General features: G+C 40.2%; 1 protein-coding gene across 5 annotated transcripts in view; it reads right to left on the bottom strand.

Moving 5' to 3' along the window:
- Positions 1-655: 655 nt before the first annotated feature.
- The window catches only part of PECAM1 (platelet and endothelial cell adhesion molecule 1), a 28298-nt gene continuing 1812 nt past the window's right edge, over positions 656-27141 (bottom strand). Inside the window, exons 3-16 of one of the 5 annotated variants that reach the window (XM_069872624.1) lie at positions 26529-26822; positions 25256-25555; positions 24900-25169; positions 24246-24506; positions 23586-23867; positions 21471-21752; positions 20947-21054; positions 20115-20142; positions 19586-19656; positions 18845-18901; positions 17036-17104; positions 12354-12410; positions 5816-5838; positions 656-893 (exon numbers count right to left, since the gene is read on the bottom strand). In XM_069872624.1, coding sequence (XP_069728725.1) covers positions 864-893; positions 5816-5838; positions 12354-12410; positions 17036-17104; positions 18845-18901; positions 19586-19656; positions 20115-20142; positions 20947-21054; positions 21471-21752; positions 23586-23867; positions 24246-24506; positions 24900-25169; positions 25256-25555; positions 26529-26822 — 2132 coding nt within the window. In that variant the 3' untranslated portion in view covers positions 656-863. Of the gene's footprint in view, positions 894-5815; positions 5839-12353; positions 12411-15024; positions 15117-17035; positions 17105-18844; positions 18902-19585; positions 19657-20114; positions 20143-20946; positions 21055-21470; positions 21753-23585; positions 23868-24245; positions 24507-24899; positions 25170-25255; positions 25556-26528; positions 26823-27141 lie in introns of those variants that run through there. The other 4 variants (XM_069872628.1, XM_069872627.1, XM_069872629.1 and 1 more) reach the window with 4 other exon arrangements.

The raw sequence follows: 27141 nt of genomic DNA, 5'->3' as shown, positions 1-27141 counted from the left end.
TTACAGGATTTTCAGGTACAAACTCACTGACCTAGGTGCAGTACATCCACCCACTCAAGATCTGTATTTTGCATCATCCAAAGTAAATGTGATTGGCAATGATTCTTTGAAGAACCATCGCACCAAACTAACCAATGAGCATCAGAACTTTCGGGGGGGGGGAAGCAATTTAGCAAAGAATAAAGAAAATTTATGCCTCTCCTGCTAGAAGCACTTGGTGAAGTACTGAATCTCTGAACAGTTATTCAAGTTTTAGAGAGCCCAGAGCTTGCTTTTCCATTGGGCCCTGACTGCAGCGTGGCATCCAAGTGAGCTATAAATTAGCCGGCTCCAAGACGGGTAGCAGTCCAGCTGCTGCAGCACAGGGAGTTCAGCACAAGCTGCAAGATCACGTTAAAGTACGTACATGGCTGGCCAAGCTGTGCTGAGCTCTGTTCTGCCACAGTAGGATGGTACTGATAACCAAGTCAGCTAGTTTAAAGCAAGCTTAGGTATTTCTACATCCTACTTGCATCACAGTAGTTACTGCACTGCAGAAATGGGCTTCCTCAGCTGTAGCTTCCCCTTTTATTTCCTCAGAGCATGATGAACTGGAGGCTAGAAAGGCAAAATTGCATTAGCAGGAGAAATTAAAGATGGGAACCTCAGTCAGTGGTTTCTAGAACCACTTCTGTATGAGAATTTTTATTTGCAATTTTTTCCATTAAACGCTTTAGGAACATCTCTGTTGTTCCCTCTGAGGAAATAAACTTCGAAAATAAGAGCCTGGCAAACTCATAAATAAGTGCTGGAGAGCTTGTGAACATTTACATCTTCCATCTTGGCTTGTGTTCTTCTCCCAGGTGATGTTTGAGATGACTGTTCTAAGTGGCATCAGGATGCCCGTATATTCTCTGTGGGCAACAAAACCAAAAAAGCAAAAAAAAAAGTTATGAGTATAAATGCCCTCTCCTGTCCTTTTTGATCAATACAAAAACTTTAAATATAGTAACATATTCCTTAGAGCACTGGACAGCAAGGAATAAATACTAATAAATACTCATAGTTCCCTGGGGAGATATTAGCATTATCTTCCTCAGATAAAAACGGAAATAAGACAGTGGGAGATTTAGGTTAACAATGACAGGCTAGATTGCAATACTGTTAATCACCATCTGCAACTGGGCTCTTACTGATAAAAGTTGGATTCTTACGGGAACTGCTGGCACTCAACGACTGTGAAAGTCCTTACTTACAAGTAGATGCCCTGTTGCCAAATTAGGCCCCCATCTCAAGTCCCAAAAGAATGAAAATCTCTTTCCAAGCAGCACTGAGGTATCTCAATAGTTAGCACTGCAGTGTTCAACTTTTAGACACCCTGTTCCAACAGCAGTCTGCTCCTTCCAGTAGGTTATCTACTCAGTACACTGCCGGGACACAGAAACCTGGCACCAAGAACCACGGCAGGCAGCGTGCATCGTGTCCTCTGCGCTAACCCATGGCAAAAGGCACCGAGAGATCCCAAACTTCATTGTCTTTAAATTACGTGACTGAAATAATTCTGCCCGCTGGGGATTCACAACTGTCAAGTCTTTCCTGACACCAGTTGCCAAAGCAAGTCTTCCTCCAACAAATATCTGCTAAGAGTACATGGTGGCCTCTAACCTAATAGCTTAGTCTGTCAGCACTGAGGCGCCTAATTCCTTTTGTGGATTTACCCCCAAAGGATTTGCCCCATGAGTCAGAGGCAGGAATTCCTGGTTTATAATTCGGTGTTTATTTCAGTGTATCACCTTGTTTTTCATATCCTGACTGCCTGAAATCCCCCCCCCAATTCTAAATGGACACATCCTTCATCTTCCTTTCCTGTCTGAAACTATTGTGCCACGTTACTGTGCACAATTAAACACATGCCAGGGCCCCCTTTGGAGCTGGCAATGTGAAACAATTCCTCTACCACTGAGAATTTACAAAATAATTTTGAGATCAATTGAGTAAGATGAGAAAGTAGCTGAAAATACCCCAGAATTTTCTCCAAATACGCTATAATTGTACATGCTTCTGTCTCAGAGGTTGAACAAATAGGCAGCTAAAAGTACACCGTGTCCTGATTGAGGCTGCCAGCCCTCATGTACCCCTAGGACAGAATCAAACAAACAAACAAACACACACTTCGAAGAGGTAATAGGGGAGGAGGAGATATGAAGTCAGAATGTACCGCTGAGGTAGATTTGACACAGCACCAATTAGTATTTGGCGAAGTGGCTATCTCATTGTTAAGATATTTCCTTCAATATGTTTTCAGAAACTGGGACCATTAAATAACTTAGAAAGATTGCCAACTCTGATTTCAGGAAGGAAACCTCCTCCCAGTTCCTCTCTAATTCATTTCTTTTGCAAATACTTCCTATGGATGGCATTTAAGATACAAGTTCCTGAAACAGAGGAGAAAGAGGGAAGAAACCCCCATCCCAAACCTTTGAGTTCATTTCTAAATGACCTCGAAATCCAAGACATCCAAATGCAAGGTACTCAGGACTGCAAATCAGTCAGAACCTGTACGGAAACGGGGCCTTTATACAATTCAAATAATCCAACCTTTAACCGACTGTTTGTTTTTGAAATGCACCACCTTTCTTGACATAATACAAACACTTTCAATGCCCCTGTGTAACACAACACTGTTAGTACACAGTGTTTAGTGAAGTCCCAAGCTCAATTTTCTAATAGTTTCTTAGCACAGACGTAGCAAAGTTCCTACATTTCCATGCTGGATTATATTTATTCTGACAGAGTTTATGTAGGGGCAAATGCACAAGAGCAGGGCTAGCACTCATCAAAGCCATTTGCTTCCCCTTTCTTTCCCAGTGTACAGTATTCCATTTTGCCTGGGACTTCTGGAACACCCACGCAGAACTGAATTAGTCAACAGAGTTTATCTGAGGAGCAGAACCCGCATTGTTATTTGAATTTAGAGAGTGAAAAGGGCAGCAAGTTCTGCTGTCGAGTCTCCACCATCATTAGTAAAGCAAAAAGGCCACATGTCCTCCTGCCTCTGGAAACGGCTCTTCGCAAAAAACTGTTCTTTGCTGCGGTGTCCTTTGTCCCACACTTCTGGAATACCTATTACTTCTCAAACAGAGTCAGATGTTAAATTTTTTTTGACAGGTCACTATAGCTAAATAATCCATCTGGCATTTCATGCGATGAAGATACCAGCTGACCAGCCTGGTTCCCGGTGGCCTCCTTTCACTCACAAGTTAAGTGAGCAGCAGATCGAAAGCAACTTCACCTCTGAGCCAAATTCTTCATTTGGCTGTAAAGAAGCAGAACAGCTGGGGAGGAAGTTTAAGCCACTTGATCACTTTATAAGGAGCATTTTCCTTTTCATAAGTAGGATCAACAACTTCTCATTTGGACCAAACCTCTGAGATTCATCACAGTTAAGCAGTGTGTGAAAATGAGCTACAGAAAAAAAAGCATTTGCAAGAAAATGATAGAAAGCACCTTAGTAGCTCACTGCCTCTTCTGTACTCATTGGTGTTGCCTGAAAAGCGCTCAGAGGCAAACACGGAGGAGTGTGGAAAATCTATAGGGAAACTTATTACTCCAGCTCAACTTTAGGTCACTGATCTGGAGAGTTCAAAAGAGGGATGGTGATGACTTTTGTCACAGGCTTTATTGGGAATAGAACTGGGAATTAAGGAAGCAGAAGGAAGGGATCTGTTTTTTTTTACTATGTTCTTTAAAGCACTAATAATTTTTTTAAAAAATGAATAGTTACTACATTAAGTACATGAACAGTACCTGAGGAGAGGACAATGTCACAGATGTAAACCCAGTAAGGCTATTTCTAGGAAAACGTGAGTAAGATGTGCAAGTGTTACAAAGAGGACTTTGGGGTGTTTCTGAAAATGGGATTAGTTTGACAAAGTAACTAGTTTATTACTCTCCTACTGTTAACAGGAGTTTGTACAGACGACACAAAGAAAACGCTGCCCTCAGCTGCCACTATTCTCCCTTGAATCTACAATTACTTTATAGATGGCCTGGTTTACCAAGCTTTAATAGCCCAATTAATTATGATGAAAGTGATTTACATGGGGTAGTCAGCATACTTTCACTGAAGCAGCTTCATTGCAGAGATTTTTTACTTCCATGGAGAGATTTTTTTACACACTTTTGGGCACAGGAAAAGAAAGAAAGAAAAAAATCTTCATAAAACTTTAGGTTTTTGTCTAATGTCTATTATAAATTACGTAGGGGGTGGGGAAAAAAGCAGACAAAACCTCCTGCCTGAGCTTACAGCAGCTGTCTGTCACAGCCACTCTTCACTAGTTTTCCTTTTGCATCGGACAGGGACAAACTTTCTGCGTGACTCTCCGAGGAATGCCTGGTATAATCCACGGCAGGGTTCAGCTCAATTTATTTTTAGAAAATTGAGGGCAAAGAATAAAAACAAACCTTTAAACTAAGAGAGACAATGATGCTATAAACCTTACTGGCCTGTTAACGTATGTCTGTTTATTGTAACACAATCTGTGACCTTCAGTCACTGCCAGTGTCTGTAAATAATACAATGGGCTGCTTTTTATCCCATGGGGATGCAAGTGCTGATGGAGCTTTTCAAAACTCAAATGGATGCCATAAGCTGACGTAGACTGTGCTATTGTGATTCTTATTTATGAGTCTCTCTCTCTCTCTTTTTTCTTTTTTAATTACAAGTTCTAAAGTCACAAAGAGGGTGGCAGAAAAAAAACTGGTTTGCGTGGTTTGAGGTTGGATTAGATAGCTTAGCTAACATTGATAGAAGTACTCCTGAAATGTAAGTTCCCTGCCTCTTGGATCTCGAGAGCAGAGTAACAGCTCATTCAAGACATTTATTCTTTTTTTTTTAAAAAAAAAATCATCTTTTTCACTGGCTTCTTCTCCCTATTAAGCTCTTCTCCACCTACAGAACCTTCACAAAACTCCTAATTGTCTAGCCGAGATTCCGCATACGTGGGTGGTACTGTTCTCACCTCTTGGTTAGAGCAGCGTAACGCGTCTATGTACTCAGAGGTAAGAAATCGTTTTCCTTTAAAACTTCTTGCAAGGTCTCAGTTTTCACCACCAGCCCTTACAGCCATCCCACGCGCTGTACCAGGGGGTGAAAACGCACACAGAAGGGAACAGTCACCACAGTGAACAGAAGTGACTTCTGTTCGAGTGCAGGTGATCAGATGATCCTCCTCAGCGTAACTCTTCATTTTACATCTTAGGAAAGTCCACACTTCTCTGGATATTCTAGTCACAGAATGTATCTGTGTGCACGCGGGCAGGCACACCCTGAGGAGATTCCCTGGCACTAAAGACACTAGAGATTTCACACATGGAACTGGAACAGCAGCTCTGTCCCCAGTGACACATTAACCAGCTTAGCAGGTTTTCACATGCAAATCTTGAGTGCCTCGGGTCCACCAGGAACCCGAAGCAAGCAGCAACCATCCCTGCCTTGTGCCATTCTGCCGGTATGAATGTGTGTGGCACAGACCCAAAGGTGTTCAACGCAAATTCTTGGAAGATCACTAATTGTCATCTACATCCTGTACCAGCACTGCCAAAGACCAGCCACTTCCATGGACTTTTAAAGCCGACCATTCTATAAACGCAGCACCAAAAGCCTGGTTAGTAAGAATCTATAGGAAAGGGGTTGCCCAGTAGCCATCCAGTCAAGGTCTTGAACAACAAATAAACAATTGAAACGCAGAGACACTTGAACGCTATTTTACTAGATGCACAATAATTGCAACCCGGTTTCCCTATCTTTAACTGCTTACATAAAACATATACTTACAGAATGTCTGTTTTCCACAGAATCTGCAAAACAAAATACAACATATAAATTATGAAATTGTACATTGCAGAGAGATCGGGTCGATATTCCAGGAAACAGGCTAACCTAATGTTTTCATTCACCTTACATTGATGTAAAATTGCTACCTACAACTAAGGTTCAAGCTCTGCTCCTAAGAAGTATCCAAGTACCAGCTTAATTCAAGCCCATGGGTGGGACCAGGTATTTCAAAGGCCATGTTGAACAGAACATGTTTGACAGCTTTCCTGATTGGGGTTTACAGTAGAATTCTCTACTGAGAGCACAAGCTGTTACGGGACAAAAAAGAGTCTTCCTTTTAGAGGCAAGTTCTCATGAACATTATACTTCCTCTTCCAATTCCTTGCCAGGAAAGTAACGTACTGCAGAAATCCGGTATAGGATACAATTTTCAGAGCCAAATAAGATCCTGCAAAGACACCTGAAGTTTTATTAATAAAGAGATGTTGGTTCCTAATGAAAGCCTGGGAGCCAACAGGCTCTTTCCATTTACAATAACTGAACTTTTAAGACTAAATCCGTAGGCTTTTTCTTTTTAGAAGTGGATTCAGCTATTCAGAAGTTTCAGAGAATACTTTCAAATAGGAAAACGTAAATACTTCTTTGCCCTCAAAGACCTTTTAGAGAGTTGAGGAAAGTAATTCTTCTTCTACAAGAGGACTTCAAGTTTCATTAAAAGTGCTCTCTCGTATGGTCTGTTAAGATATTGCACACGTGACAAAAACAAATGCTGAATCTCAAAGGTGGTTTTTTTTTTAGAAATTATGTAAAATTCAGCCAAAAGAATCTATGCCAAGGAAAATCACCCAAAGGTCAAAGCAGAGGGTTTGGATTCGGGCTCTGGGTTCATCTTGCCAGAGGAAACTGAACACAGGTGAATCTAACTTGGCAGGTAAAAATGCTAAAATCTCTTTTCTCTCTCCTTTATGACTACATCCATGAATATTTGTAGTGCAGTTAAGCTTGTACAGATCCTACCATCCACACTTCTATCGTAAAGCATTAGGACTGTGATTCTGCCTCACTGAAAGCAGCACCGTGAACAATACAATGCAGTCAGGCTGCAATTTCTGCTACACAGAGAGATTACATGAATGCTGCTGGCCCTGTACAGTATGAATTTTCTCCAAAACAGCTCTACCCAGAACATTTAGCCTAGGAAAAGTATTAAAAACCGAGGTGAATATAGCATCTCATACCAGCGCATAAACTTAATTTCAGTATTATTATCCAATGTTTGGCAAGATTGATGCCTATGCCTTTAGCAAGCACAATAAGAAACAAAATTAAAAGTTACATGGGAAAGACATAAAAGCTTTTTGCATCCTGCAAGCTGAGAAAAGCGAACAAAACCCCTGCTGACCCAGTGCTACATCAAAGCTAGACTTTAAGTGGACAAAGCTGTACGTAAGGTTTATGAAGTGAGGTGTTAATGAGCTGTAGTTTAATCCTCTGTCACACAATGTATTGTGCTCCTAGGAAGGAGGAAATGATAAATTCTCTACAAATTCCAAACTTCAAACAACGGGATGTTTGCAACCCCAGAGCTACTAGGTCACAATAACAAGGAGATGGGATATCTGTTATCTGTCACCCAGATTCAAAATAGTGAGGCTTTCTAGCTAAGAGTCATATCTCTGCCAGGAGAAAGTCATCATCCGTGTCCTTTGAAAGTGCTGCTGGAAGGCTGTGTGATTTCTAAAGGGTACGAATCAGGTAAGCCAGCATGCAGCCTCTAATGAAAGCACAACGATACAGTGCTTTTGCTGATTCTTCGCTACATTAATCTTTTCACAACCCTTTTTCTTCATTCCTGTTAAAAATATGAAGTGCTTTTACATGAAACACACTGATTTTACTGGAACAGAGAGGTTTTCAAGTGACACCTGGCTTTACCCTACTAACAAAACCAGGAAAATGAGATATGCTGGATTCTAGTCATATATAAAAAAAATTGGTCAAGCTTCTGTAGCTGCATATTTCGTGAAAGGAATCAGAGCTGAAGGCCTGGTGCTTGTGATTTCTAAAAGGTTCCCAAGTCCAATAAAGGTATTTTTATGGATTTTTGATGCATTTAAATTCGTGCTATTGCTTTTAGTTGTTGGGTTTAAATTCAAGGGATACATTTTTACAAAGGAATATATTAGTGGTAGGAATTTAAGACACTTTCTCGTTGCTAGAGGTTATGGAGAGGAGAACGTACCTAAAGAGTTGCTATTCACAACCCATCTCAAACCCATCTCCAGCACTGGTGAAAGCTAAGATGCTGAATCCAAGCCTTTTACTGGAGCAGGAGCTTCTAACAGAGAATCTTGGCAGGCAGCTTGGGAACAGATCCTACACAGGGCCATGCATGCAATTCAGCCTTGCATTTTAGGTTCAAGCAAGGTCAGAAGCTCCCTGCATCTTTGTGTCTTACTGAAACCATCTGGCTTTGCCTAATTTTTGGCTGAAGCTATCTTAAGCATTTGACTCTGGAATCAATGTCTCACAGATGCAGGATTTAGTCTAGAACATGTCTTGAAACCTAAAGATCCAAAGAGTTTTAATTTGGAGCAGGGGAAGGTTATTTGCCTGATTTCAGACTGCATGCAACTAGCGTGTCCTCACAAGGCCTAAATTTTGAATAACATAATGAATCCCCAGACCCTGTGAGTTTTCTCCATGCTGGAAAAGGCATTCAGTGGGAAATTCTGGCTCAGCACACAAGTGTTAAATCTGCAGTTCAGTAGCAGGAAAGTATTTGAGCAGATTTCCTGATTGCTAGAACTGATTTCTAATAGTTTGTTCCAAACCACTGAATGCAAAGGGGATTTATCATGCCTCTTTCCACTGGGATATATTTATTTTTCCATAGTACATTGTTGGTTGCAATAGGATTTTTAGAATTTCCTGTCTTGCCACTGCCAATGCTTCCAAGCGACCAATGCATTTTTCCATACTTAGCAGCATAAAGGCTGGCTCTACATTTTGTTCACTAGATTTCTATTTTCCTGATAAGAAATTAGGAACAGTTATCTTGCAGTGAGCCACTATGAGTTCAGCTGAGCGCACATTGAGATCAGCGCAAAGCCCGTCACCGGCTTCTGCGAGATCCGACTCAGAGCAAAGGCAGAATTCACTGAAGGAGCAAGAATGGACAAATATATAGTCTTCCACACAAAACGCCCTGAAAAAATGTAAGGAAATCTGTGAACTGGAGTTGGCTCTCATCTTCTTAGCAATATGAACAGAATGTGGTGCTGAGATAAAGAACCAGCATGGAGATGCTTGGACTTTCTGCCCCTACTGCCTCTTTGGAGGATGAAAGGTGTGATGGAAGCAAGTCATGCATCTAAAAGAGCCTCCACCCACCCATCTGAACTCAGTGTCTGACACATCCTGACCCTCCCTCAGGAAGGGTATCAGCCACCAGCCTCGCTTGCTGGGACCAACGCAGGCTAAGCAGCCAGCAGGGCCATTCTATCATTCTCAGCAGTCTGTTGATTTAGACAATTGCTTGTTTTGATTAAGTCTTGGACTGTCTCAGTTCTTTCTGAACAAAAAGAAACAGCTTTGGGACTGCGCTGGATATTCCCGACTCTATCTGGACTTCTGTAAGGCCTTTGACATGGCCCCTACAACATTCCTCTCTCCAAACTGGAGAGATAATGTATTTAACGGGTGGATTGTTTGGTGGATCAGGAACTGGTCAGATGGCAGCAGCCAGAGGATAGTCAACAGCTCAATGTCCTGATGGAGATTTGACTACTAGATGTAATGTTTGATTTAAAGCTAAACGCTTGAAGCTTTAGGTGTTCTATGTAAAGTACCAAATTAGCAACCTATTGCTCTCAAAAAGGTTTTAAATCAATAAATTCCTGAACACTAAGTCTTCCTTTTCTGCACTAAACTAACCTTTCAGTAACAACACAAGGACAACTTAATCTCTTTGAGTTGCTTCCAAAGACAATGCTAGTAATCAACATAGTCCTTAAACCTCTCATTATATCAGAGGAAATCTAGCATCCAGCTAAAGATGCTGACATTCTCTAACTACAGTTCTATTATATGTCTTTCAATCAAAATGCACCTGACTAGACTTTTCCAAACAACCTGCTTTTCCAGCTGTTAAGGGGTTAAACGCAGTTAAGCGCACACAGGTCTTCTGGGACTCCTAATGTGCATTTGACAGTTGGTTTCCGCTCATCTTTAGTATAACACCACTTTAGGCCTGGCACTCAGAATAAGGAAGGCAGCACAGCAGATAGGATGGAAAATCTTACCCTAGTGTGATGGAAAACACTAAAACAAGAGCAACAGGAGATAACATAGCCAGGGAAATAAAAAGAAAAGGAATAGTGACAGACACCGCCAAAGGCTTACGGCTTGGAAAAGGTCAGAGCATTATCTGCACTTGGATTCGCGACCTGGGATAAGGACAAGCAATAGCTAGAACTCAAATTACAAGAGAAGTTAGTTACTGACTTGGCATCTGCCTTACTGGGCACAGCAGCGAGAGCCATCAGAAAAATGGAGAGGAAAAATATTTTAGCTCAGTCACAAAGAATTGCATCAGACATAACAGCTACTGAGAGCTCTTCAGCTTCCTCTCTAGTGGACGTGATTTCTGGGACGCGCAGACAACTCATTGAAAAGATAAAATTGCTTATGAAGCACCCAGTTCTGATAAAACAAACCCAAACCACAATTTTCACCTACAAACAAATAATAGTAAATCACTGCCTAGGCTGCAGGTGTTAAATTTGTCAAATTGTGTAGCTGACACCAATTCCCAAATTCATGTAAGTTCCCTTGAGGACAGGTTTGCCTGAACCTGAGGTTTTACTCTTGGGCATTTACTCCAAAATCTCAAAGAATATTCAAATGTAGCAAAGATCATAATGGCAAACCAGCTCCTGCCCCCACAGGTCACGTTCAACTTCTTTTACAAGTGGACATTAATATACTTATACTGTTACTGTGTTTCCAAGAATAACTGAAATAGAATGCTAGGCATAAAAGAGCAGGTGGACTGCAAGATTAAGGGGCATTTGCACATCATCTGGCTGATTTGGTCTTTCAATCAGATCACATTTTATTGCAGTTCCCACTTTGTGGCCAGTCCAGTCTTCTAAGTGCTTTGAATTTGAAATTCAGCCTTGAGTTTACACCACAACTCACAGAACATTCTCCTAGTGTACAAACCTTTCTGTTATGTCAAAAATAGGAATGCTGACAGGTGTAATAATCAGCTTCACACCTCGGCACAGAGCAAGCGAGGGGTTACACGTTCAGCTTCTGCAGGTCCGGTTCACACCCACTGGGAAACATTTCAGAACATCAGTGCCCTTTCGGTCCAGCCCTGAAACGAGCTGTTTTTTCCTCACAACACTGCCAGGAGATACTGTACAAAATGGCTTGACCCCTTCTTTAGTGTAAAGGATATTCTGATTTTTGCTGTGACAAATGAGTGCAACATAAAGGCTCAGCACCAAGCCAGGAGTCAGGATTCCCAAATTCTGTTCCCAGTGTTGTCACTCTCTAAACACATTGCCTTAAACAAATGACCTAATCCCTCTGTTTATTCAGCTGTAAAATGGAGATAAAAATTGCCTTATAAGCCCTCAAAAGGGAAAATTAAGTCATGTTTTCTAAAGTACTTGGAGACCCTCACATGAAAGATTCCCGAGAAACAGAATACTGTGTTGGAGCAGGTGGGAATTCCCTTATAAAGTAGAAAAATAGCAAATTAAAACACAACAATCAAAAATAAAAATGTCACACAGAAAAGCCACTCGGTAACACAGGTGGGGACAAAACCCGAACAGTTTACAATATTTACAGCCTCAATATTTACAAACCTAGACTTCCTAACACAGAGAGAGGGAAGGAAATGTTTTCTGATTTAGTCTTTGTCAAACTATGAAGAAATGCTTTTAATTTACTGTGTCTCAATTAATTATTGCCACAATATTTAAAGATAGAAATTGTCATTGAGCTAATAGAGCCCAAATACAGAGGCTGCGTTACAGGAGGTGGGAGGGTACATACAACCTATATTATAGCTCTATAGCTATAATATTTGCTGGATTATATTCAAAAACAGTCTAATATTTTATAACACAGGGCAAACACGGTCAACTTAGAGGAAAAGTGTTATTCCTTAGCAGTTTGGGATAAACACAACATAGCATCCCAACCCCTAACAGGCCGTGTTAGCTTCAGATTCAGATTCAGATCCAGGCATATGGTACAACTACTTGGCAGGTAGGGTGCAAATGTCCAAGGAAATATGTGTTATAAGTATGAATCTCACTGCATTAAATATTATTGGTTTATGAGAAACCATGAAGGTGTTATACAACTTACCAACACCTGTGATTTCATAGCTGCTAATCTGTGATCTGGATCTCTTTTTTTACAGCAGTTATCGTCTAAACTATTCAATCACAAAATCATCCCTAATCTCTACATAAAAGCTTCCTTTATGTGTTTAATTTTTCACTAGCTTACTTACCATTATTAGCTTTTCTGATTTCACTATAAACTGTTTCAGTCCCCTTCTGTACAGGAGCTGGAAAATGTATTGGCACAGAATCAATTTCTTTTCTTTTCTTTTTTTTTTTTGTTTGCCCTATGAAAAGCTCCTTAAACAAACAGAACACAGTGTTTTACTTTCAGAGGAAGTACTTACATAAGCAGCAATGAACCTGTGGAGCCTGTATGAAAAATGCAACTACAACCCCTCCCCTGAACCCAGACTGGACAGTTCTGAGAAGGAGACATCTCTCCCTCTATGTAAAAATGATGACAAAAATAGGCTTCCCTTTCTGAATTTGACTTTAACATTCTAATAATCTTCTCAAATTGATACTGCTTTGATTTTACAGAGACACCTACCAGTAGAGTCGCTTCAATTTGTTCTAGGGATCCTAGACCTGAGGAGATCTATTGTTTGGAAGAGCATCTACGTGCCCCTTTGGCAACCAGCCTGATTAAATCTTATAGGCACAAAAATAATCTAATTCTGTTCCTTGTGAAATGTCTCGGGAGAATAATATTTGTATATTTCTCACTGCACAGCTTCTGTTTAGGTGCTATCTAGGAGGTAAAGGTCTCCTCTTGGTTGCTCAGTGTGGCAGCCTCTTCCATGAGTGCACTGAGAGCAGGAGGACACAGCAGGAGTGAAGGCTGAGGAGGCTTGCGGAAAGACGGAAAGTAAAGAGAAAAAGACAGAGATTTTCACCTCCAAGGACACAGCTGGGATACACAAGTGATGTTAGTCTTAGACACATACTTTTCAGACCCTTAAGTTTACAAATAAGCCTCTGTAAACAAAGGAACACAGTATAATCTCCCATCTGTGGATGTTCACTAAACTAAAAGGTTAGATTTTTCCAGTTAAAGGCAAAAAAAAAAAAAGAAAAAGAAAATTATTGTTCCCTCTCTGCAAGAAAATGGAAAGAAAAATTCATATTTCTGGATACAGAGTCCTGCGCTTTAGCTATAATAAACCTCCAGCGTTTAAAGAATTCAGATACACCGATCTGCAGCCAGACTCAGAATCAGGCCTGTTGCTGTCCTGCATTGCTCTGGAGAACGAGTGTCTCTGGCACCACGTTCTCATTTCCTAAAACTAATTCTTTTTTTTATTATTTAATTCTGTTAAGCATCCTTTCACCACTGAGATCTAAAACATCAGACCCAAGTTGCAAAACTGCTATTACTTTCAATGACAGTAGGGGTTACGCTCCACTAACTGCCTAATCACAGCTTTAAAACTTGCAGTTTTGGCATCAACTTTCTTTGCAAAATAGTCTGAAGGTCTTGAAGCGCATTTCATAAGCTTATAGACTATTGCTTAAATGATCAATTCCATTTCCAGTGAAGGAAGAAGTAATCTTCCCAGAATTTTAATGAGAGGTAGCTCATTTTGTTTGGAACACTTTTTTTTTTTTTAGCAGTCCTAAATCTACTCCTGTTGACTCTGTGGAAAGACTTGGTGGGAGGCATTTCCTTAGCTTGCTTGCTTTTTTTTCCAGCCCTATTTCATTAAATTGTGATATAATGCCACTGCCCATGTTATTTTCTTTGTTAATCTTCCAAAAGTCGTCTCAGCGCTGAAAAAAATGTGCTAGGCAAAATTATTTAGATGATTTGACATTTTGTTCCCACTAACTTTAAAATGTTGCCACCCTGCAGATAACTAACCAGCTATAAAAGGAAAAGAAGGAGCAAGTTCTTACTCTGCCAAGATTAGAGGTTTCTCCCTTTTCACTTTAGGGATATTTCCTGATCTTACTTTAGCACTGGCCTTTGTCTCTGCTTGGATTAACAATGCTGGGTCTAAATCACTTTGCCATCTTTTTGCACAACTAAGCTTTAGAAAAGATAAGCACTGTATTTTTGTCAAGCATGCAATCTATGTTACTATTCAATTTAATCACTCTCTAGAATTATCTCCTCTTCAAATACCAAATTAACATCCCGCTATCACTACCACAAATAAAAGCTGGACTGTGGAGATCCAGCTCTACCTTATACTCCTCTGGCATTTTCACACCTGCTTCAAGAAGTAGGAATCAAGTTCTTTCCACACAGGAGTTTTAAAATAAAGTAGTGAAACTTTGCTCACCACTCACTATCAGTAACACCATAATGAACCCTGGTTTTTCACTCCCCATACGGTAGCATTGCACATAGAGAGTTCTAGATGCACTAGCCTGTTCTCCATTGTATCGGGTTGAAAAGTATTTCAGAAATGACCCGCTAGTGCAGACGTGGCTGGGAAAAAAAGTGTGAAACCACTGCTTTCAAATGTAAGTAGCTCTTTACTGTCAAAGGCAAGATGTGCATCCTTCTACAATGATGTAAACCTGTTTTGAGGTAGCATTCATTTATTTCTATTTCCCAAAATCGACATAAAGGCTACTGCTACAGCTTAGATACCGCAGCATTCATTGCAGTTGTCTTTCACAATACACAAAATAAGATTCTCTTGTTCCTGAAACGAACATTAGTATTGACATTGACAACAGTGGCAGAAGGAGCAAATGACTGGGAAGATAAATTAATCTGAAGTTAGTCCTGAGAGACCAAAGAAATCTGAAGCTCCTCACAAGGCTGAAAGCATCAGACTAAGTGCAGCCTGCTGGCTGAGATACGCGTGTCCAGAGCAAAGGGGAGCATGATATACCTCATCTTCATTCAGAAAACAGGTGGAACCAAAAGAGGTGTGACAGGGATTTCGAGCCAGGGGATAACCTGAAAGGTCTGTTCCCTAAGAAGGGCACAGACAGACACGAAAGAATATTACAATTCAAAACAAAACTTGTACAATAACATCAGCGTGGCAGAAGTATCGGTGACGGTCCTGAGGCTGAATTATTTCTGTGACTGTACAAGATTATTACAAGGGTATACAAAGAAAAGGCTTTGCTACTCTTTTTCAAGAATAAATCTCATCCTTTCTCATTGTGACAGGCAGCGCAGAGCTGAAAGAATTAATCTTGGAACTTGATTTCATAAAACTCCTTCCATTCAAGCAGCATCCTCAAGATGCTCTGAAAGATTAACGCATTAAATACAGTGCAGCTGCCACTTAAGTAACCAAAGCATGCACTTGCTAAGCATTCACTTGTGTCCTGGCTGCAACAAAAGAAATAGATTAGGGAGCTATCACATCTCAATATACTTGAAGAACAGTTCAGTCTTATAGAATCAATTAATGTTTTGTATATCATAGGCAGGTCTGCAACATGAGACAGCATTCAGTTAAAATAATCTCATCTCATTTACACAAAATCTTTTAAACATTGTTTTGCAGCTTGCAGTTTAATGGGGTTCAGTCTACATAGCATGGATATTATCTTATTACTCGGTCTGGTACACTGGAGGAGTGTTATATATCAGGAATAGGATGAAAAGGCTATTTTTAGAGATGCTGATTTTGCATGTAATAGGGCTTTTAATTAAATTAATCATGCACTAGCATATTCTACCATTCTACAGCATTGTATTGTGCAGTGCACGCTCAGAAACAGTTGGAACAATGAAGTGTTAGGCCTGTTCTTAAAAAGATCACAACAACCGTGGTATCTCAGTGCAGAATTTAGCAGAAGTGGGTAAGCAGCATGGTTAGAACACACGGAAAACTGATGAATAATATCAGCAAGTGAAAACAAAGAACTAATAGGAGGACTGGCTGTTGCAGTAGAGCTTTGCTGCCAAGCTTGAAGAAAGAGTACTTCTGCCCAAACATCTGTATTACTAACTAAACAAAACGTCTTTGGTCTTTGAAATGAGTGAGTGATCCTTCCTATCAGGAAAAAGTAAATACATCCATTTCTTCCTCCGTCTGCGTCTCATTCAGCTAAAGCAAAGAAGCTAGAGCATAACATAAACATCTCTCATGGGTTTTATTCACTCTTCACTACTTGAAACCTTTTGTATATTTCTGAAAGATTTAACAGCTTTCAACACAAGGTCATAATGATATCAGTTCTCCAGACGACACAGAATGACTGAATTGTGCATTTGGGTCCTGAGAATAAATTTCAGTGGATATTTCTCCTTCAAGGCTGCAGAGGCATAACTTAGCCTCGGGCGATGAGTTCAGGTTGCTGTCACCACAGAACTACAGGCAGGAGGCCAAAGTTATCTGGGCGTCAGTATTCTCGGTTCTCTGTTTAATGTGCCACAAAAGCCGGGATGGTCTCCAGGCCTTTCCAGACCGAGCGACTAATTCTACTCTGGTCTCTCTTCCTTCTCTACCAGAAGTGAATCACAGCTTTGACCCTTCAACCAGTTCCTTTATAAAGGAGGAAATTCCATTGCTTTCTGCTCTCCCTATTATCCTACCCTGTGGCTAACCTCGGTGAATTTGGACTCTACAATGAAGATTCACAGCAGGCTGCCTTCTGCTCAGAGCCACAGCTCCAGCAGGGAGCCCTGCCCTGCCCAGACCTCACAGGGGTGGGAAAGCCAAGCGCAAAAGAGGTTCCCAGGGGAAGAAGGGCCTCAATGAACAGCGTGGTTGCCACAGCATCACCTGAGAGCACTACCAGCATGAAACCGTCACACATGCAGAACAACCTGCCCTTACGTTCACAGGTGCTAATATCAAACCAGAGTCAGGGAGTAGCAGCACACCCAGAGCTGCTCCCAAAACGTAATCATAGAGGCCAGGCAGGTTATTACCTCTGTGAGGATCAAGCGTTGATACTTCAACTTCAGTGTACTCCACATCAGCGCTCTCAAGGTCAGGTCCTGCCCCAAAAATATCAAGAAGACGTTTCTTTGTAGGACTGCATGCTTCGTTTAAGCTGTGGGCCTGATCCTGCTGCCACTGAAATTAACGGACAAGTCCTCGTTGCCTCTGATAGGTGCAGGATCAGGCCCTACACACAGCAGACGCGAGTTACTCTGCTAAGAGTTGTAAGGCCTACCCAGTCTGAAGGGTCACCCCGATCTGAAAGGCAGGAGAACAGCTCAAGCCAGATTTCTGAAACTGCAGCATGAGCAAATTGTGCCTAAAACTCTCAGGTTCAATTTAACATCTTCAAAAGTGGAGCAAGGAATTATCTGAGCTTCTCCCATACTCCTGCTCCAGCTGCAGCTCCTCTCTCTCCTATTTCTCTCCCTGCCTTTACTTTTTCCTCCTTTTCTGTGGCTGTTATGGCAGGACACTTCCCTTTCTCCACTTTTGTCACATTTAAAGCCTTTAAGTCTTTCACGGCCTGTGTTAAAGGCTCTCACACTCTCAATTTCTGCTTTGCCAATAAGCAATTTCAGCACTTTTCTATTAACGTTGCCCATAGAACATCTACATCAGCAGCTCACCTTCCTCCTCAAACTGCCTCTCTGCTACCAGCTCACAGAAAGCCTGAAAACAATTAGACATCAGACTTACTAGGACTACTGGCTGACAAGTATTGGCTACCTGGACACAACAGACACAAGAAACAGCTGTAGCTCTCTACAATGTCTTCTCCTAAGGGTGGAGATGGTTTTCTGTGAAAGCTGGAAGGAACCACAACAGCCATCCAGAGTGGCATCCTGCAGAATTGCTTGTGGATATTTTAGAAAAGAAATTGGAGAAAGATCTAATCATTAGACCAGCAAAGTTTTGCAGAAGCTTTCTGACAGGGGAAAAAAAAAAAAAGACTGAACAAAACAAAATCAGTGTTTAAGGTGGTATATTGGTTCCTAACGAAGTTTAAATGACATGCTTCCTACAACAGCAGTGATTGTGAGTGATCAATACAGCTTTATGTTCCCAGGGTTCTGCTGTCTCTATGTTTTGCATGAGAATGTCTCTCCAGTTCTAATTTGACTTATTCAGGCCACAAAGGAATAAATACCACGCACCAACTATAAGCTCCTTCCTTTTGCTTGCTGAAGTAAAAGCTGTTGCCACACAAATGCAGAAGAGATACTGTTATTTTTAGAAGTATATGAATAACAGACTTGTTTTTCACATCTGGTAGAGACCTGCAATAGCCTAGCTGGTTTTAATGAAGCTGCCCAATCCACAGCAGGTGGGGATTGAACCGATTTGCCTCTGGCACACATGCAGATCAGGCCAGAGCCCATTTAATCTGGAACAGGTAAAATACAATGGAAAAAGGCAGGAATGAAGAAAGGACAGAGAAGTAAAAGCAGCAGAATTCTGTAGAAACGGTTCTTTAAAAAAAAAAATCTGAATATTTGTTGTACAGAACCTAAAATTTTGAGTCTATCTTGTATTTTTATGCCACCCTTCATTAGATGGCCTGGAATCCAGCACAACTAATTACACTTCATAATGCAGTTGGTAAATGGGTCCTGTCATTGCCACTTTGCAATATAAGGAAACATAAGGAAAAATAACTAAATTCAGCAGAAGAGTCTTCCCCACTATCGAAGAGAATAAGGAAAGGACTGGACTCATCAAACCCTGATTGCTGCCACTGGAAAACCGTTGATCATAAAAAAACTTTAAAATCTATTGTTTAAGTATGAAATTACCTTTGCTATCATCTGTTGGTTTCATATGATTTTCACTATCTTCAATGTAACCTGATCCTAAAATATTAAAGCAAAAGTTGAGCTGACAAAACAATTATTATAGCCAAACAAATAATCGAGTTACACAGCTGTAACTCTATCACCATTATGTTTATTTACATATGAGAAATTCTACTTTTAGATTCACAACTAAGACTTTCCTATAACACAGGTGGGAAGGATGTGACTTTTTAAATGATCAGCTAAGAAATACCCAGGGGGTAGCTTTGTTTATAGCAGGTGCTTTAAGCAACACGTCCACCTCTCTTTGTGACGTGCACTGAGATCCTAGAGTGCCGAGCCATGGTAAGTTAACATCACTGTACTGTGCCCACATCACAGGACCATGTGCCACGACTCCTATTTCCTCTCTGAAATAGCTTTCTTGCAGTTGTTTCAAAACTGTCAAAAACCAGAAAGTAATTTTATTTTACCATGATCTCTCTATCCGTATATTGCTAACTGATTGCCTGGTAGAAGCGTCAGAGCAGACTTAGAAACTAATCTTCCTATCAGACACGCTCATAAAAAAAAGCCATACAAAGACAAAATGATAGAAGATACTTGGGGGAACGTTATTGGTATTCCTCTGTATTCCCAAAACACTGGGCCCTATCCAAACAACAACCATGTCAGTCCAAAACTTTAAACAAATGTTTAATCAAACCAGCTCAATAACAGTCTTAGAGCCAAACGTCCTACCTGAATAGTAGTCTCCATCATTGTGCTGTCTTGTCAGTTTTTCACTTGTCGAGTTTGTAGCCAAGGCAGAACTGAAAAGCAAACCAATAAAAGTTGATGGACTTATCCAGAACAAGTCAATAAAAACAACATGATGCTAAACAAACACCAGTCATTGTCTGTGCTGACTACCACACATGCTTATCTATTGAAGATAAAGAAAATTTTGCCTTTAAGAGAAGCACAAACAAACTTTAAGGTAAAAAATGTTCCCTCTCTCATTACTCTTCTTTTAAGACTTCCGTAGTTTTAATTCCATACCTAAATGCGTTCAAATACAAGGCTGACATTCTTGTATTACTCTTAGCTGGGCTTTCTTTTCCTATTTTTAGAGTATTTCCTCATCCTGTTGTTGTGTTAGCAGGTGGTACATGAACAGCCTTCTATTGTCTGCAGGTGTGTGCCATAATAAATTGTATTCACACAGTGGAAGGCCCCCAGCCCTTTAAAAAGAAATACTTCACCATTATTATAAAACAAGCCATCTTACCCAGACATCTCCATGGACGGTCCTTTAGCTTGACAGAGAAAAAGAAAAGCATCTATTAATAGATTGCACAAGAAAAATAATTTTAAAGTGAAAATGAAAACAAAAATAGAGTGGTTATTGACCCAAGTCAGAATCATTTCTCTTGGCTATCACAAAATTAACTGCCTAGTGTCTTATATCCTGTTTATCATCCAGGTCTCTTAAATGTCTCTTTCACAGAGAACCTAAGATCTCAAACCACAGACTTGTTTGGTCAATCATAAGCATTCTGGGGTATCCAGATGCTCTAAATTTTCCCAAATATTCTGCTATGTAATGCACAGCACAGATAAGACAGATTTACTTATTTTCTGAAAGAACAAGATCTGAAAGAATACATTAACGATAAAAGACAAATCCCTAAGTGAAATTGAATTACAGTCCCTCAATTGCACGTGAGTTGGGACCCCAAATTAAATTGTCACAGCTCTATAAGGGATCAAAAAACTCTTCAGGCTTTGTCTGCCTCTACGTTGCACAGGACTGAATTTCAGACCTAGGACTGCATCAGCACAGTGCAATTCTGGCCTGTCTCCAATAACCTTTGCTTCACTATTGTCTTCCCAGCACCATTAGTTGGATGCTCCCTTTCTGCTCAATGTACTTGGAAAGCCTCAGCACACTTGCAGCTTAATTTGGGCCACCTGGCACCTTTGAGTAGATTTTTAGTTGTTTTAAATTGTATTTAGTTATCTCCTGAAGCCTCATCCCACAAGCCTTCCTTCCTGAAAGAAATGCAAGTTTCATTGTAATACATTTGTCCCCAAATGAATACAAAGGAATAATTCATTACCCTTTTTCTTCTTATACAAAAACCACCAAGAAGTGAGAGTTACTGCTCCTGCGATAGGTAGTAGGACAAATGCAGCAATGACTCCTTTCTGCCAAGTTGCTAAGATGACTGGGAAGAAGAAAGACATGTTTAAGATGGTCTGTACTGTGACAGGTCATCATTACCAACTTCTGCAGTTCCTGACCTTTCATTTTACTACAAACTGGCCTTCTTACACACTAGTGAAGAACTTGAAAAAGACTTGCTTGCAAAGCTGACTAGTGAGTCTCTTCTTTGTGACCAAAAGCTCAGTACAACAATGGGTTGCTTTTAGCTTCCACCTGGGCTTCTTTGGTTTTTGAGCATCCCTTAAACTTTCCTGTGTTAGACAACTTCTACTCACAAACAGTTCTCTCTGTTTAACTTCTGACAATGGTGGAACAAAAACAAGTACGGGAGTTCTACTTAGTAACATCCCAGATAAAATGACCTCACTTGTCATGATGACATAGCATGCAGCTTATTAATCATAAAAGTTAGCTTACCGCTGATGGTTATTGGATGGCTTTTCACATCCACGTTAGCTCGATTAGAAGCCATGCAGTAATATGTTCCCGTGTCCTGCTTGCTCATTCCTTTCTTGCGCCACAGCATTCTGTCTGCATTTTCACTTCTTTCAAACATAAGAACTTCATGATCAGTTTTTCTAAAGAACTTGAAGTGGATTGGCCACGATCCTCCATTCACAGTGCAGAGAAAAGCAATATCACCGCCATCTTCCACTTGTCTATTAGGAACGCTGCCCAAGCTGGCATTCTTGATGGGTACTACAGAGGAAGACACAAAGAAAACAAACATCAGCACTATTAGAAATAACCTTCATGATAAAATATCCTATCGTCGAAATAGTTGCTTTAATGCTTAGTTAAACAGAGATTGAATGCACAGTATTAATCTTTCTGAACAGTCTCTGACAGACAGCATCCTCTAGCAAATATTTTACACCCAGAAATAGAGAGGGCAGTTCAAAGAAACAAAGCAGGCACGGAATGAAGCTCTACCCATTCCACAGGAGTCAGTCAGCCTGGCTCTACAACTGGAATCGCCATCACCAATTCCCTTACTTGTGGTCCCAAAGAACTACTTTTTTTCCAATAGCTGTGACATCGGTACAAATGTCAACGTGCACAGGACGCGCAGCTCCACTGATCTGTCACCACGTATCACCAAACCACTACTAAAATAGTCAAAGTTTTTGACAACACCAGACTGACAAGCTGATCAACTCCGAGTAAGGTAAAGGAGATGCTGCTGAGCAGGCAAACATTTTGAAGATGTTATACGGGCACATTATTATATTATAATAAAAGGTCAACATCTAAAATTTGTTGTTTCCTTCTGTAGATTAAGAATATTCTCAGGTCCTCCAGGAGCAGCAGCCACAATCAATGCTTTATTTCCACGTTGGTAGGAGACTGTTGTTTCTGCTTACCTCATTCACTATTTAAGATGAACCCCAACAAGACAGTATCTGTCAACGAGAAGCCTGCAACTGTTAGGGCTCTTCATCTAGTGCAGAAAGGCCTGTATGCCTCCTCAAACAGCTGCTCTGCTCTGTTCTTTACAATTATTTATCTTAGATTTTCAACTTAAATTCAAGGTGTAATCCATATCTTGGGTACAGGATATCCAAGAAACTTCCTTAAAGCCTATAACAAAACCTATTGTTAACAAGTTCGTTCTCTGGGCACGCAGGGAACTGCCCGTGATGGGGACAGAACATATCTAAATCAGCGACAGAAGTTTCTTGAGCCAAACCTTTGAAGCATTAGGATCTCACCCCAAAACTGTCACATGAAACCTCGCCACCATCTGCTCTGAGCACACCAAACAATCTACAGAAACAGGGAAGACTGGTTAAAAAATTCTACCAAGACAGGATGCTCCCTTACACACCCAATGACAGGGAAAACCACACACATGTGTTTTAAGATTTATCAGTCCTGACACCAGTCTTATGTGGCCTACTATGGAACTATTATTTGCCTTGGTTTCTTCATATCTGGGAAATCACAGCTTTTTCACTTGCACTACCCTTCTTGGAGTACTCGCAGCGTATATCAGACGCATGATTTCTTCTGTGGATTTGCACTTCATCTTTTTAAAGCTTCAATTAACAACTTCCCTTACAGGCAGAGGAATTTTCCCTTTCTACTTCACACCTATTTGTAGATCAGAGACTCTGTTCACATACAGTAACTCTTAGTTGCTAATAAGGAGTAATAACAGACTGACTTTCAGAGCTACTTAGTAATTGCAGCTCCCGGTGTTGAACATACGCTCAGTACCTCTGAAAACTGTAACTAATAACAGAGATGTTTAGAGGGATTATTAAAAGTCCAGATTTACATTTTTTAACAGGAGTCGAGCTAGCTCAATTATTTTACTGAGTAAAATAACATGCTAACTCCAATATCATTACATATACATTTAATCCAGTCCTATAAAAATCAAACATGAAGTAAAACAATCTGGCCCTGAAATTTTTAATCAGCAATTGTAAACATTTCACATCCATTTTGCTTAGTCCATAATTTGCTGCTACAGTTTCAAAAATCAAAATATGACATTAGACAAAAAGAAGAATTAAACAGACTTACCTATTACTGTGATGTTTAGAATATTGCTAGTTTTCATACCACTGGAGTGATTGTTTCTAGCTTCGCATTTGTATCCTTTTCTGTCATTTTGTCTAATATTTTCATCCAAGAATGTAGCATATGTGTCATTAACTACTGTTTCCTTAACTTCATTTCCTTTGTAGAATCTGAACGTTATCGGCGGTGTTCCTGTCACTGAATGACAGATCAACCGTAGAGGCTTACCTACCACCACCTCTGGTAAACCACTGACAACAGAAAGAGTTGGCTTGGAGACTGGAGCTAAAAGGGAAACGAAAGAAAAAAATGTTGCAAATTACACTGCATAAGGCCAAAAGATACAATATTATTTTATAGAAAACATACAAAATATTATTTTATAGAAAACATATAAACATTTGATAGGAATGGTTGGACTTGATGATCTGATGGGTCTTTTCCAACCTGGTGATTCTATGATTCTATGATTCTATACAATATTTAGCTAGTTTGTGCACACAGCCTGTATTGGGAAGCTCTTCCTCAGTGATAGAATGGAAGCAGGAGGTGACAAACAAAACAGAAACCTAGATCATAGAATACATGCATCTTTGAATAGCATAGATGGAGGTGGCCCCCATTCTCCTCCCCATTGGGTTCTAAGCCTCTGTATCAACTCACCATAAACATTTATCCTTACAGGTTTGCTCTCCTTGACTATTCCTCTTACTTCAGCTTTACAGCTATAGGATCCAGTATCATTCACATTAACTCTCATTGTTAAGTTTCTAGAATTCTTTAACCAGAGGTCTCCATTTGAATTTTTCCGCAAAATAGAGAAGTTGGCTTTCCGAAAACCACTAATGCTACAATTTAGAGTTAACTCTTTATTTTCATCCAGGTTACTCATAGAAGCAGCCAATATTGGCTTGGGGAATAACTCTGCAAGATAAAAAGAGAAAAAAGTAATTCAAATTGAGCCTAAAACAATATGATCACCTATCCCAAAGTATATGGAATGAAGCATGTACTGAAAGCTTACAGGCGCGGAAAAAAACCCCAATCATTTTATTTCAACATAATAATATATTCAGGGAAAACAGAAGCTTAGCATTCACTCGAAACCACTTCTCATAAGTCTTATTTGAAAGTATTATTTTAGTTGGAAAGTATTCACAGGCAAAAATCAGAAACTGAAATCTAAATCTAAACAGCCTTTACCTTAGGGAGAATTTACATTTGGATCTGGAGGTTATGCTTGGATCTCGAGTTAGGCCAAATTTAAATTTAAACATTAATCCATTGAGTAAAATCTAAAATGAGCAGAGGTGTTACCTGACACAAAAACATTCAGTTTGGTACTTTTTGATGCTCTCCCTTGCTCCACCTTACACAGGTATTCACCACTGTCCTCTAGAGTAGCTACTGTAGTGTATTTCAAAACTTTCTCGTCTCGTACACTGTTCAGTATGGTTTTCTTTTTCTGGAGTATGATCTCAATATCACGCATCCGGGCTACAACAGTTGAGCATTCAAACTGTATTCTGTCTCCTTCTGTGATATTACTTGAGGGCCTGGCAATCAGAGTAGGCTTTATAAATGGTTCTGCAAGAGAATACATATAAACTCATGACCCAGCTTGTTAATTGTAGCAAGCAAAGAAATGTAAAAAGAAAAGCCAGACAACTTACCCCTGACTGTAACAAGTGTTTTGTTGCTGTGTTCTGAGTTTTCGTGTTCAAGTTCTACAAATCTCCTACCAAAGCAATCAAATTGTAAAATATTATCTCCCTCTTCAACAGAAAATTCCACTACAGAAAAGTTTCTGTCTGCCTCAAATACAGATTTTTCTTTAGGTGTTGAATTCATCTTCATCTTCCGGAAAATGAAAAATAAAGGAGGAACTTCTTCTGGCAGCTCACAACGTAATTTCACAACTTCACCCTCTAAAACTTCTTTTTTCTCGGCAGTCAGGATTGGCTTTGTCATTCCTTAGAACAGAAAACAAGAAGTAGAACATTGCATAATACTGAAATAAACACTCTCTGATCATTATGGTAGTGATCTATGCTAGTTAACAGATGCAAATAATCTGCAAGAATTGAGCTTTTGAGGACAGTCCCTTTGGTGTGTGGGTGCACGCCAAGGCAGAAGAACAATATTGTTCAGAAGAACAATATGCCCTCTAACAGAGTAATATAATCTTGTTGCAATGTGTGAAGTGTGAAACTTGCTATTGCAAAGGTAAGATCACTCCCTCCTCAATGTTTCCTATTGCCACTCAGTAATGAGCAGGTGAAGAAATTCAATGGCATCCCAGCTTCTGTACCTTGAGGTTCAGGCCCCTGATGAAAAATTATAGACCTTGTACAACCCCGTAGCTATTTAATGCTGAATAAATTCTTACTAAATTGCTTTTCCAAAGGGAAAAATGGCACTTGAAGTCAAGAACACATGGCTAGAAAGAGAATAGATGGAGGTGGCCCCCGTTTTCATAAAGAGCTGAAAGAACAAGACTGGTGTAACAGTGTCCACAACAGTCCACAGCTGATAACAGCTCTGGCAACAGCTACCACAAGGTGAGAACCTCTACATTATTTCCAGTTTTCCAGTAATCCACCTGACCCCCATCACGTTTGTGATCTATAGGCACAAGCTTTCACAAATAACAGTCTCTCCAATCTAAGGAGCAGAGACTTGGGACAGAGGGGATGGTGGCGTGGGGAGCACGGGCTGTATCCCTGACTATCACTGATCTGCCATGTAGCCTTGGGGCTGCAATTTCCTTTCTGAGTCTTAACATGAGGATTTATTTAGCACTCAACTCTTACAAAGTACGGTGATGTCTACAGATAAAACACACTTTGCAAGGTATCTTGTTTAGCACTGACTATTATTACCTCTCCTGGAAGGTTGTTCTCTTTTTGTATCTTAGAAAATTGCCGCGTTGGAAGGAATACTCACCCATTACCCAAACATGTGAGGATTTACTAGTCTTTGTCTTTCCACCTGCTTCCACAGTGCATTCATAGTTGCCTGTATCTGAAGATCTAGCCGTAGATATTTCATAGCGCGCTTCTCCTTTGTCTGATACATTCATGAACACAAGTTTGCCATCCTTTAAAATTGTAAAATTATGCTTGAGCTGGAAATTACTACTTTTGCTAATATCAGCATGGCAGACGATCGCCATAGGAGCTCCATTCTTTACATTAGCAGATGGCTGAACCTTGATGTCAACTGTGTTGAAAGTGAAAACTTGATGGAAAAAAAAAATACAGAGTTATAATTATTTTCAATTAATCCAACATAATACTGTTATCTCAAGCTGGTACATAGTAGTCACAAAAATTAATTTGTTGTGCCCTAGTAGCAGGTGTCACAATTTTTGTGGTCAAACCTCACAGACGTTGACAGCAGCAGCACTTTACCTTCCACCGCAGAGATAGACTAGAGGCAACTGCTGATTGTCACAGCGCACACTGTCCATCTGCTCAGTCTGTGCCTGTGAGCACTGAGAGAACCATTGAACTGGTGATGTTCATGGCCAAATCTATTAAATTCCCTAGAAGACACA

The sequence above is a fragment of the Phaenicophaeus curvirostris genome, chromosome 19, assembly GCF_032191515.1.
Source record: "Phaenicophaeus curvirostris isolate KB17595 chromosome 19, BPBGC_Pcur_1.0, whole genome shotgun sequence".
Lineage (NCBI taxonomy): Eukaryota > Metazoa > Chordata > Aves > Cuculiformes > Cuculidae > Phaenicophaeus > Phaenicophaeus curvirostris.
Note: the sequence above shows the minus strand (reverse complement) of the source record. Positions and strands in the feature narration are given on the sequence as shown.